Source organism: Chinchilla lanigera, unplaced genomic scaffold, assembly GCF_000276665.1.
Source record: "Chinchilla lanigera isolate Chin_1 unplaced genomic scaffold, ChiLan1.0 scaffold00006, whole genome shotgun sequence".
NCBI classification, from domain to species: domain Eukaryota; kingdom Metazoa; phylum Chordata; class Mammalia; order Rodentia; family Chinchillidae; genus Chinchilla; species Chinchilla lanigera.
Genome location: NW_004955407.1, coordinates 6,279,671 through 6,293,531, shown reverse-complemented (window position 1 = coordinate 6,293,531; position 13,861 = coordinate 6,279,671). Strand labels below are relative to the sequence as shown.

The following is a 13,861-nucleotide window of genomic DNA, read 5'->3' as shown; positions in this document are numbered from 1 at the left end:
AGTGATTATCTTATGGGCACTATATTAAAACATTCTCTGTGGTAGTGCATGCTGTAATCCCTGCACTCTGCCAGTCTGAGGCAAGAGAATCACAAGTTGGAGGCGAGACTGGGGCAACATAATGACTCTCAAATAGAGTTGGGAATGCAGCTCAATGTGAAGGCCCTGGGTTCTAATCCCAGTACAGCACAAACACATACACACACACACACACACACACACACAAATTCTCAAGACACTTTTTCTTTTGTAATTGATATAAACCATTTCCCTTGCTCTTATGTTATAAATACTTGTTGAATAGTCTCCCCTCCACTGTAACATGACTCCAAAAATTAACCTCATAATTCAAAAAAATCTAAGATATAATTTTGAAAGATATTGCTAGTTTTAATAAATGAGGAAACAAAAATGTTTTATTTAATTCTCAAGAAATTCAGACAAAATCGAAATGCTACATTACATATACACATTAAATTCACATTGTTATTTATTGAACAATTGAAGATAGTGACATCTGTTTTTATTACAAAGTTTTCCATCATTTTGTGTTATTGGCACATAGTTATGAGTCCTGCACTTGAAGTGTAAATAGAAATAAAGTCTCTTCCCCAACCGCACAAAAACGATTTGTAATTATCTTATAAAACCAAAAGTCTTATGAATGATATATATTTTTGTTAATTACAAATGACAGCATAACTAAGATTAATTTTCCTTTCTGGAAATGTAAAATAAGGTAACATAATTGCTGGTAGAACAAATAAATCTCTAATTACATCATATTCCAGTGGGGTATGATAATGTTCCTATTGTTGATTTTCAGTTTAGTGGACCATGTGTCAAACATAAAGTATCACCCTGTATATCTTTTCTTTATGAAAGCATTGTACTTTATTTCGACTTATATGATGAAAACATGTTGAATCCAACTTTTCCCTTAATATATACACTTTAAAATGATACAAATACTGCACATGAAAACCTTCCCCTATATTGTATATCCTGAAGAAAACATATGGAATCGTATTTCTAAATCAGATAAAATATGCAAAATTTTACATATCCTAAGGAATTAAATCAAGTGTGTAAATAATCATTAACTTTTGTTCTGGCCACAGCATAGCAAAAAATTTACATCTCTATTAGTATGAAGAGACATTAGAAAAGTTCACATCTTATGCATGTAACAAAAAATAATCAAAGAATTGTGTGGTCTAAAAGAAATATTCTTAGGTCCAAATTTAGTAGTCCAGAAACAGGAAAATAATTAATGATAAATTTCTCTTTTTTAGAAGGAACCCTTGTTTACTTATTCAATGGTATTCGTAAGTTATGCTTAATTATAGTAGAATTTTGGGGATTGAATAAAGAGATTTCAGTCACATTTTTGGATCAAATTAAATTGACTGAAATGTCAAAAGAATATTAGTTTGATGTATTATTTGAAATCATAAAAATATTGTTAAAGCAAATGAAAAGTACAATGCTAATAAGAAAATCAAGATTATTTTTCAATAATGACTATCTCTATAGTTTGGAAATTCCCAGAAAGCACTAAAAAGAAAAAAATCCTGATGTAGCATTGCAATGTCTGTTCTGTGACAATCTCTGCGTTCAAGTTACCTGGTTAACATTTGCAGCTACTGAGACAGGTTGTCTTGCACGAATCACACATAACTCAAGCACCAGCTAAAACCCTAGCCTAATGTTTTTAAAATCACTTCAATAATAGCTTCAATGCTTTGATAATAGATTTTAAAAGTTCTTTAGCTTTTAAGTATTTTCAGAGAATAAACTCTAGTTTCCCTCTCAAGGCTTACATTTTCTGAAAGATTTATCTTTTATCCAGCAGGAAAGCAAGAAAAGAACAAAATGAAATTAAAAAATAAGTCCTCAGAGTCCTGGGTCCTGTACCTTACAGTTGGAGATGGGTCTGATTTTTGGTTCCACAGATTCTGCTGTCCTTCCCTTAGGTGGGAAGCTGATCCGTCAGAATTCTAACTGCTGTCAGTGCCCCTTTATGACTGCAAGGCACGCGAACTCTTTCCATCTTCAATAACTGACATAATGTCAACATCTGCTTCCAATAGAGTTGTTTCTTTTTTCTCAAGCAGAGTAAATCTGCTGACTGTGTTTGTAAAGGGTTAGGTTCTCCTCCCCTTTTCATGCAAAAGATTTTTCCACCATATTTTGCAACTTTTCCTCCAAAGAAAGTTAAAAAAAAAAAATAATTTCAAAAGATATGCTCTTATTTCAGGTTCCAAGGAAACCCAAAATATTTCTGGAAACACAAGTTTTGTTGTTTCATGACACTTCACTCTTAAGGTGTGAGACAATAATGTATAAGGTTCTGATGAATATATTTTTAATTGAAATATGGAAGAAAAGTCTAATTTGGGCCTACACATCACAAAAAAATCATTTTCCTTCAGGAATGGCATAAAAGGTCAGAGCAAATAAAGAAATTTGTACTTGCTCTCTCTTATCTAGTAAGAGAATAACCTTTGCAGTAATTTCTTATAGTAAAACAGGTCAAATCCATTTAGTTGCTGCACACATGGGTACAGAAAAATGAAGAGAAGGCAACATTCAGGAGCTCAACATAACTCTCTCTGTTTGTCTGTCTGTCTGTCTCTCTGACACACACACACAGACACACACGCACATATGTTATTTTCAACTTTCTCAGCCTGTTTGTTATGCATGATTATCCCTTTTTATCTGTGAGGTAAATTAATGAAGCCCCAAATCGCACATTAAACTGTAAGTCACTTAGAATTTAGAATTCAGAGAAAGCTTTCCATTCTCTTCGCATCAATTCATTCTGTTTCCCTACACATCTCCTAGTCAAAAATCTAATACATACAGTCCACTTTTGAACTTTTTATTCTACTGTTCCTGCTGGCTTAATCCAGCAAGTACTATTTGGAACACTCAATAAAGGACAGACTGCAGTCTCTTAAAAAGTAGTTTTTGATTTGCACTTTAAATTAGAAATACAGCATTAGCCCAGAGAGTAAACTCAAAAACTAGATTCTGTCATGTTCTTCAGGTTTTAGAGTAGAAATGGGTAGGTGTTATTTGCATAAGAAATATCGACTTCTTTTTAGAGGCATCTTTTGTGCTAGTACCTCGGAGTTTTTTGTTAAATGTTACAAAATTAAAGAAATCAATTCCTCAATTATGTGCAATATACTGGTTATCAATTTGTAAATCTTAGAGCAATTTTGGCCAATTTTGCATAACAAAATACAAATAACTTTAGAAAGAAAGAGAAAAGAGAAAAAAGTACCAGAAAAAGTAAAGACAGTTTGGCTTTCTTAAGAAGATGTACTGGTTTTTAAAAGGTATTGACGCTTCTTTCAAATTAACAGTGAAGGATCAATCATCCTATTAAGGGGTCTGATTTGCCAACACTTGTTGCTCTTTAGTTCCTCAGCACAAATTAGAGTAAATAGATTTCCTATTAATTCACAGATCTTTAAAGCTTGAATGAGGTTTAATTTGTAAAACAATCAAAGGTGAAGTGGCTCTCAGTGAAGTTAGAAAGGTAAGCAGAAGCCTTCCATAAAGCAATGTAGAAACCTCCAAGTCCAGTACTATAATTTTGATGTTAGGAAATTAGATCCACAGGGTGATGTAATTTTAAATGTAAAATAAGTTCAGGTCATTGTACTAAATTATAACTCATGCTCTCTTGTGATTCTGACAGTGCTGGTAATATGGTAATAGGGATGACAAACTATCATAAAGCAATGTACTTAATCCTTGGTACTTAGATTTTGATCCATATCTAGGCTTTCTCTCAAAGCTCACTTACTAATCCTTCTTGTGTACAGCAGAATTCAGATACTTTACTTTTCTGAGACCCCTAGAGCCAAGAAATATGTTATTTATATGTACAAGGAAGGACAGAGAACAAAATCTAGATGAAAGCTGAAGCCACTATTTGTTGCCTCTGTCTTTCAATCCAGTTTCGTGGAGAATAAGGAAAGAAACTAAAAGTTAATATATTCTCTTGTTGACTGAGAAAATCCACCTGAATAATCTGAATGGAGTATGACACTGATCTATCAGAAATTGCCGAAAAAGTGAATAGGTTCCAGGGGAAAAGGAAGCTAGCAATCCCCAGTGACACACCGCATCGGAACTGCTGAGTACTTGTTTTCGAACACTCAGGATAACTCCAGACAAAAATACATTTCATGAATTCACTGAACTCTGTGCTCCACTTATTTGGGCAAATTACAAAAAATTGTATTAAACCAAAGAATACACAAAAATGTATGCTATTTAGTAACTCCTTAGAAATTTGAGATTGTTGCTGAGTGAAGATACCTTAAATTTGAACCCCATACTGTTAAAGATGTACACATTCTGCTTAAGAAATTCTAGTTCAGAAGAAGCAAAGTATAGATTGACAAAAATGCAAAAGAGTATAGGTCTATAATTTGCAGGGTGCAGCATAAAAGTTAATGCATAAGATATAGCCAAGTTGAATATTTAAAAATTACCTGTGAACACTCTGCTTAAGCAGGTTGTCTTGTTCATGTCTAATATTCATGCACATGATGTTCACAATTAAAGCTGAAAAGCAGCACTTCACTGAACATTCTATTTTATGTGTATGGAGAAAGATGGGAGAAATTTAAGAAACTCATTATTCCCAAATCAAACAACTATGTTACACTACCTTTTTACATGACACATGCAGGTGAAAGAAGCAATGTACCTTATCTTTAAAGTCTTTAAATTATCAATTTAAAAACTTCATTTAAATCCTAAGGCCATGTCAAGTTGAATTCTCAACTGTTCAGTTTTAACCCAACTTCAGTAATTAGTAGAAGTTTAAATGCCAATACAAATTTTATTTTGACCTAAAATATTTTAAAGGATTAAAACAAAATGAAATTTATACCCAAACAGTGGAAGAAATAAAACTGTTTGCAAAATAGTATGTTTAAAAGGTTACATGGACAATATATTATTTTTCACTTTACAATGATGAGTGATATTATCAGACACAGCCTGGGCTTTTTTATGTGTCTAGTACCTTTCCAAATATTATGCCTTCAAATTCTCCAAGGAAAAAAAAAATCACTTTGAAAGAAACTTGCGACTTTGAAATTTGTATGAATGAATAATTACAAACAAGTAGAATAAGTCACTGGCACTCACAGGTAGTGTGATCAAACACATTTAGGTACAGTAGTTGTATATAAACTCTGGTTCCATTTATCAAAGTTGAATGAACTAAAAGGAGAATGATTATACTCTAGGTAAACTTTTCATCTCATTAAAAGTTAATGCAAACTTTCATTGCAGCCTCCACGTACTCTTTGAGAGAATCAAAGTAATGAGATATCCTTTAGTGTGGCCCTTTAAATTTTCCCTTTCCAAGCTATCCATGTAAGTCAAAACTAAGTGAGCTAAACGGAATTAAATCATCACTGAGATTTAATGAAAAAACAATACTGAACTGGTTTGCTATGGTATAGCTACTTTTACAGAAAGGAGAAAATATCACACACTTGAGGTAACCTAAAAAGCACAGACATGAGCATATCACAGACATTTTAAAGATAAGCAGTTTTTAAACATGTTGCCAGTGCTTCTCTGAGAGCAAGTTCTTTAAACAGAACTCAACAATGCTGACAATATTTTAAAAAGTACACCCCTCAAAAATAGCCCATCAATGCTAAACCAAACTTTCTATATTTCTACAAAAATAGATGCACACAGAGCTACAAATTTTTACTCCTGAAAGAATGAGCATTTCCCCTTGTGGTTCATCTTTTCCTGACATGATGGCTGGTTCCAAAAGAAAAATATAAAAAGTAAAAATAAAACAAAAATTAACCCAGGTACTGGTAAAGCCAAAAGGTAAAAAAGAAAGTCACACAGTTGACAAAGGCTCAGATGAGGGGGAAAAACAAACAATAATACTTTTCTTCAATGACCAGGACCCATGTTTCTTTCGCCAGAAAAGTTTCAAAACCAAAGTCAAGCGCCTGACGTATCCTCTTCTTCCATGTTACTTGTGTCTCCTTTGCAGACTGGAAAATCCTAATAGCAAATTCCCCGGTGGGTCCTTGGATTTAGGCTGCAACTTGACTTGCTAACACTGTGTTTCAGTACCATGGAGATTCCTTACTTTTGTCATGATGCTGTAGACCTAGAAAAGTGACAATAGGGAAAATGAAGAACAGGAGTACAGACAGCACTCACAAGTGTGTACACCCTGCACTGGGAGAGATGCTGAAAAGGCAACCCAGGCAGTGGTGAGAAATGACCCACCCCAGCCTCGTAGCGAACAACCTTTGTGATTTTCAAAAGTCAACCAATTTTTGGGTGAGGAAAATTCTATACTAGAACAGTGAGACTTGACAGTAAAAATGTCTTATTATGATTTTTCTTCTCCTGGAGTTTGAAGAGTAAACATAATATAATATAATAAATGAAAATTATGATTTATAGCTTCAAAAGGAATTGACATTAGAAAAAGGACATAGCCAGTCTACGAGGTATTTAGACAGTGCTTTAATTAATACTGTTACAACCATCATAAAGATACTTTAGGCCAAACAATGAAAAAATATGGTTTTTGTTTTGTTTTGTTTTGTTTTTTGTCTTTTTGAGGCAGGGTCTCACCATGCAGTTCAGCCTGGCCTTGAGCTCACTTTGCAGCCCAGGCTGGCCTCAAACTCTCAACGATCCTCCTGTCTCAGCCTTCCGAGTGTTAGGATTACAGGTGTGCACCACCATGCTGGGTGGTGTTTTCTTAAAAATGTATTCCACAATTGGAGTACTATGAATTCTGGTGATTGGTTCAACATAGTTAAAAATAGAGTATAATGTTGTCAATAAAACAGATATAGCTGATTCAGAGCTGATTGCACAAATCTTTACTCTACTTATTAATTTACATATTTTAATCCTCTCTTCCTCCAGAAAATATTTAGAATGACTCATAAAAATCCACACTACATAGTAGGAAAATAAAATTGAAGTAAATTTTAAAATAGTGTTAAAAAGATATATGGATATAGATTAATTCCAATTCAGAGCTAGATCTGAGAAATTTAACAAAGAAAAAATCTAGAAGATATGACTAATCTGAGTCTAACACAGTGAATTGATTAGTTTCTTGCTTAGGGAGTTAATATATTGCCTTCAGTTTATACCTACATGAAGCCATTTTCGTTTTTTTCTTTACAGCTTTACTGAAATATTGACATGTACAAATGTGTGCACTGAAAGAATATAATGAGGTGCTTTGGTAGCTAGATTGTGAAATACCTCAATCAAATTAGCACATCCATTACCTGTTTTAATTTCCTTAATTTTATATCTGAAGCATACTGTTTGGAAGAGCGGAGATCCTGACTATATGCAAAAGTCATTCACTTAAGTCAAATACTAAAACATGAAGCAAAACCTTTTAAACGCGAGTAGGTAGAAATGAGGCAGGGTGGCCACTCTCAGGCTGTCTTCCTAACCTTTCACCTGAAAGGGTTGCAAGTTTGGTCTGGATACTGGAAAAGGAACAGTTAAATTATCTGTATGGTTTAAAATTTTTATTACTACTAAAACAGGACACTTTTGTCCCACAACTTGTCACATAATTTTACCAAATCATAAATTGCATCATTACGAAGACAGACAGGATTGGCTGTGACCTGCAGTAGGATTGCAGACGTTGAGACAATGTACAAAGCAGTAAAATGGAGCGATCCACAAGCTCCTCGCAGACCGCAGCACCATGCCCTTCAGCCAGGCATTTCCCAAATGCCACAAAAATGACCTTGCCTTGATTTTTTTCTCAAGTGCACTGGTACAGCATTTTCTTTCTTTTCTTTTGTTCGTTCTTTCTTTCTTTCTTTCTTTCTTTCTTTCTTTCTTTCTTTCTTTCTTTTGTGTTTTGTTTTGTCTGGGGACCTTTAGGAGGTAGGAGAGCTTTATTGGAAATAATAGCTCTTACTTTCCAGGAGGGGCCCTGAGTGGGTGGCCCTGATATTATGGTTAGATGCAGAATCAACTCTTTTTCAATTTCAAAAGAAGGAGGATAAAAGAGGAGAAGGGGGAAGAAGAAGGAATGAGGGGATCTGGGTTGTATCAAGTCACTCTAGGTTTACTTCACTTATTTTCAAATAATTTTGTGGTTAGAATAATTTGCAACTTGCCATAGTCTGTGCTGGATGATTCTTAAAATCTAAACCACCTTTACTGACAATCTGCTGACTACATAAACATTTTTTTCATTATTGAAACGTCTCATCTTGTGCATGACTCAGTATTTCCACATTTGAAGACTGCATCAATCCATAGAATGTCAGCACTGCAAGTCATGAATATTGCTGCCGTCATCAAGCGACTGCAGTGTCTTTTCTTCCTTTTAAACAGACGTGATCCCTACTTTGCCTGGCAATGACATATGACTTCTTCACCACCAGGTTAGCCTTTTGCCATAGACAACTATTGCATTACTTAACATAGCTCCAAATTTCTCATCCAGAAGGACAAAAGTCGTTCTCTTGTGATAAACTCATCTATTCATTTTTTTTGTTTATGTCTCATCATTATTGTAAATGTAAATCTTAAAAAAAAAAAACAATTCATTCATGGCCTGAAAGGTACTGAATGTCTCCTGGGTCCTGTGACTTAGCTTGTTCTTGGTAGTGGGACATAAAATAAGACTTCTCTTTAATTACTAGGCTTTTATATCCATACATCCCAAAGTAAGTGTGAGTAATGCACAGAAAAGGAGCAACCAGAAACATAAGATCCTGCTAATAAACTGCAACAGAAAAGCAGGGCTACAGCCTTTCTTGTTAAAGTAACTGGTAAGGGTAGAGCAGGAAATTTATAAACAGTCACCCGGTGCATTTAGTTTTCCCCAGCAAGAATGAGGCAGGGCAAGGTTGTTAAGCCATGATGCTTAGGTGGGCTACATACAGATGCTTTCTGCAAATTTCTTTTCCAAAATGGAGTCCATCCTACCGCATGTATTGCTCCCACTTAGGCTTTTTATTTTTACTTTCTCACTTTTTTAACTCCTTATAATGCTGAGGCTAGCTGTCCAAAATCACATATGTTCACTTTCTTTATATTAGTAATTCTGTTTTAGTTTTTTTTTTTTAGTTTATTCTGTAAGTTTTCTACAGAAGAGAAAATAAACATCATAGAAATGACTGTAGCGCTTTCTTTCTTAATTCTGCCTGAATATGCCAGACTCTGTGGAATGTGTTCTACATGAAGTCTCCATGTAGTTCTCCCAAACACTGTAGAAAAATTATTTCCAAATGAGAATACTGAAATTAAGCGAAGTTATCCAACTATAAGTAGGAGAGGTGGTGTGAGATCAGAGTCAGGAGTCAGCCACAAGACATATGCTCACCTCTGCAGACTGTGCTGACTACAGGCTGTGGTGCTGGCACGTATCACAACAAATCCTCTCTCAAAATCAATTCCAGGAAAAGTTAACAGATTTTTCTCACATTCTTTTTACATTATTTAGAAACACAGAACTGATATCATGATTAACATAATAATTTTTAGTGATTTTTTTACCAACTAGACATCGGACATTTTTTCTAAAATACAATAAATGATTACACAGAAGTTTGTTTCACTTCAGATGAAGACCAGCAGTATAAAAGGATGACATTTGAACTGACTTTTTTATGTGTATCTTTTTGGCAGGGGTACCAGGAATCAAACTCACAACTTAGTGCTGTCTGCAAACGCTGTGCTGCTGAGCTATATCCCCAGGTCCTTTAGGTGCATCTTTAATGTAACCAGTCCCACCCGACTTCCCTGGTATGCACTTTGAAAACAGCCTGGTCATTTGATTCATGTCTGTTTATCAGAAATGGACCAAGGAACAAAGTCATGAAAATACTGGCTTCAGAGTCTGAGTTTCATATTCAGTTAGGAGAAAAGCTTGAGAGAAAGATGAAAACTCATGATCACATCCCTTCACTCCAATTCCAGCAGCAACGCTACCTGATCATGAATAGAAAAGGAAAAAATCCAGACCCAAAAAAAGAAATGTGATAATACTTAGGGGCAAGAAAAATCTTGGTCAAGGAATGATTTCTTTTCAAAACTAGAAGCTGACAGCTTTAATTCGAGAGGCTGCTAAAACAAAATGCCGTAAACTAGCTTAAAAACAACAGAAATTCACTACCCCAAATCAGGCGGCTGGGAACATCTACCACCAAGCTGCCAGCAGATCAGTGTCTAGTGAGGACTAGCTTTCTGCTTCAAAGAAGGAAAATAAGTATCCTCATAAACTGGAAGACAGCGGGGGTTTCTCTCAGGCCTCTATATAAATAAGGATTCCAGTCCCACTCCTGAGGGTTCTGTCTCATGATCTAACCATCTCCCAAAGACTCCACTTTCTAAAACCATCACCTTAGGAGGAAGGCTTTCAATGTAAGAATTTTGGAGGGGATGCATACTTCTGGATCATAGCACTGGCTATACATAACACGGCATCATTACTGGAAATCATCTTCCCAGTCATGGAAAAATCATACTCAGTTGAGATTTTAGGAGGCAGCAGTTGTATGTATTCTCCTCTTCTGAAAGGCTATGGAAATAAGGAAGTACAATACCAACAGGGTGCGTCTAGTATGAAGACCTGGAGACTTCCTCCCTCCCTAGCTTTGCCCAGACTCTTAAGTGTTTTGTGAAAAGAGTTGACTCTGAGAGAATTTTGGTGGGCCTGTAAGCATGTGCCGTGGCCACCACTAGGCACCCCACAGTGGAAGCTGCACCTCAGAAGAATGCCTTCTAGGGATTACAAACACTAAGAAGTTGCACTCAGGCCAGATTTTAAGGTAACACCACACCGAGAATGCACAGAGAAACAGCCGTGGCAGGGAGGTTCACTTGGGAACAGGGCCAGAAATAAAATGACAGCATTAAGGAACATCGACCTGTTCAGTGCCAAGTTTCCTGATGTGAAGAGTATTTTAGAAATACAAGGGCAACCTCAAGGAGCGTGCAAGGGAGAATTTGAAAAGAGGTTTCAACATTAAATAGGATTTTGTTTCAAATTGCCAGCAGTAGGGATATCATTGGATTGATAATTCCAGTAACCAGGATAAATAAGGTGGAGTTTTCTATCACATTATTTCTATTATTATTTAGAAACAACAACTAATACATTAGGTAACAAAAAGTTACTTTTGGCACAGCTAAGTTCTAGGGATTATTTGATGACCACAGTCACATCCCACTTCAGAAATGTGTCCTACTTCTAAGGAATCATAGTCATTTGACAAACACCATTGGCCATGGCTCTTTAAATTGAATATGCTTCCAATTATTTTTATTGCTGGAGATAAAAGAGGTAACCACAAAATGGGAAACATACTGTTGATAAAAAGAGAAGAGAAATAGGAACATAAAATCTGGAAATGTGGGCAGAATATTTCATGACCTAAAAGTAAAAGAAATATTTAAATGCATAAACTTTTCATTTAATACATTTAAATCTCTAGAAATCAGTTAGGTGAAAATGTTTCCTATTAGACTGATAAGCTGTTAATTTATCTCTTATCAAAAAATTAATATTGTGCTTCACCCATGCTTTAATAAAGGCATACTTACTAAAAACAAATATAAACAACTCTGTGTTAGATATCGTATCAAAATATTCAACTTGACCAACCATTGGACAGCTAATATTAACACATAAAAGATCACAAAGACTTGTAAGAGACAGTAATACTATTTTGTATTACTTTGTGAAATTATCATTATAAAAGATCATACAACTTCATCTGTTTGTTTCAGCCGGAGGCAGTTGGTTTAAATACAAGTTAGAAATTTCTAAATAAGACCTATTTGGGCACGGTGTCTTAGTACTACTAATTTAGGGACAAAATATGTAAGTAAGCGCTATCCATTTGGAGAAGTGTGATTTCATTTTAGATGAATATCAAGGTAGATAAGGTATAAGCTCCACAGAGATCATCTTTTATTGTTTTTAATATATCTTTTGTTGAATCTCAGAGCATCACAGAATTCTTATTTAAAAATCAATATAGTCTTTAGCAAATAAAATTTCTATGTAATATGCCCTGTCATCAGACAACTTGCTGAGTATATTTGAGATCTACGCCTATACAACACTATTTATACTGTCCTGTACCTTATTTTACCAGCAATATTATGTTGGAAAACTATTAACATTATCTTGGAAAACTATTCCATTTCAGTATGCACAGCTTGACTCTGTCTTTTTGAAGGCTTCACAATGCATATTCTGCAGAATCCCACTACCGAGTTTCTAGAAATGTCCATAATTTGCAAGCACACATATGCATGTGGGACTATTTTAATAATTATAGATAAGTGTTGGAAAATATCTTTGTGGGATTGTGAAATTTATAAATTTAAAGTATTTGATTGCTTCTGTTTGCATTTCTTTTACTATTGGTGAAGATAGGCACTGTGTGATCATGTCATTCTTTCCTCTGTATTTTAAATTTCGCCAATTTTTATGCATTTAAAAAAGAATTTAGGGGCTGGGGATTTAGCTCAGCGGCAAAAGCGCCTGCCTGGCAAGTGCAAGGTCGTGAGTTCGGTTCCCGGTACCGGAGAAAACACCAAAAAAAAAAAAAAAAAAAAAAAAAAGAATTTGCTCATTTGTTTTTAAGTGTTTCTAGCCATACTAGGTATACTGATATTTTTATGTATTAGAAGTATTTGTGTGCCGATTTGCCCTCATACCTAATATGTAAATGACGGAAAATAATTCTTTTTAAAACCATCAATAATAAGATGCTTTCATAAACCAGGCCAAAGATTAAACATATTTATTATGACACTTAAACTATAATTACTCTTATAATTTCAACTCTCACAAACTAAAATAGCGATAAAAGACACCTAGTTGGGGGAGAGTAATAACTTGTTAGCAGAAGGAGATGTTTCCATCTCTAGAGATATTTTCCTGTGGCACATCTAAAATGTACTTCAAATCTCCACATTATACCAGTGTTGGAAACAATGAGCTGAAAACTGCCTGCACTTGTCAAAATGTCATTAAGCTCATATTGAAAAGAAGAGCAAAAATGAAAAACCCATTGAACCTGATGTTATTAGCAATTCACTAAGTTGTAAGGAGCACAGCACCTGCACACCCGAGGCAGACGCTGGAGGTGACAAGCCATCCATCACCCAGGTATTTCCCATTGCCTTTGGCCTGGACAGCAAGCCATCTCAGTGTGTCTGCTTCTCAGGACCTTCTCTCCTCCAAAACCACAAACTGTGCTTTGGATTTCTAACCTTTGCCTTTAGCAACATTCACCTCCTCAGATTGGTGCATGTTAAAATGTCCAGCTGGACAGTAAACTGGCAGACACTTACAGCACCTTGATGCAGATTTACAAAGGTGAAACAGTCATTGTTACACCAAATCTGTGGACAAATATAAATCACAGAATCACGTAGCATTTTTATCATAGTAATCATTTATCAAGATCAAAATTTAAACAAACTTCGATGTGATTGCAACCTCTTGGGTGATTATAGAGTCTGGGGATCAGAAGGTGCAGGGTGGAATTCTCTCACTGCTTACCAAGTGATGATCTCAATCTCTACAGCAGACTTAAAGAAGCTCTGAAGACAGAGAAAAAGAGCAGAGGAAGAAGGTAATGGACAAGAGTGAACTGGAATGCTCCCTGTAATTTCTTCTACAGACGTTCCCCAGAACAGAGGAGCAAGACAAAAAAAAAAAAAAAAAAATTGGATCACTTATTGTAACTGAAACCACAAGTTATAATACTCTCAAGAGGATTTAACTATCCAGACATCTGTTGAATAACAAATGCAGCCAAACATG

General features: G+C 35.2%; 1 protein-coding gene across 2 annotated transcripts in view; it reads right to left on the bottom strand.

Annotated features, from left to right (window-relative positions):
* Nucleotides 1-398: 398 nt before the first annotated feature.
* The window catches only part of Vgll3 (vestigial-like family member 3), a 45,577-nt gene continuing 32,114 nt past the window's right edge, over nt 399-13,861 (bottom strand). For both annotated transcript variants that reach the window (XM_013503684.1, XM_013503688.1), the window contains exon 4: nt 399-6,178. In XM_013503684.1, the coding sequence (XP_013359138.1) occupies nt 6,135-6,178 (44 nt within the window). In that variant the 3' untranslated portion in view covers nt 399-6,134. The remainder of the gene's footprint in view (nt 6,179-13,861) is intronic.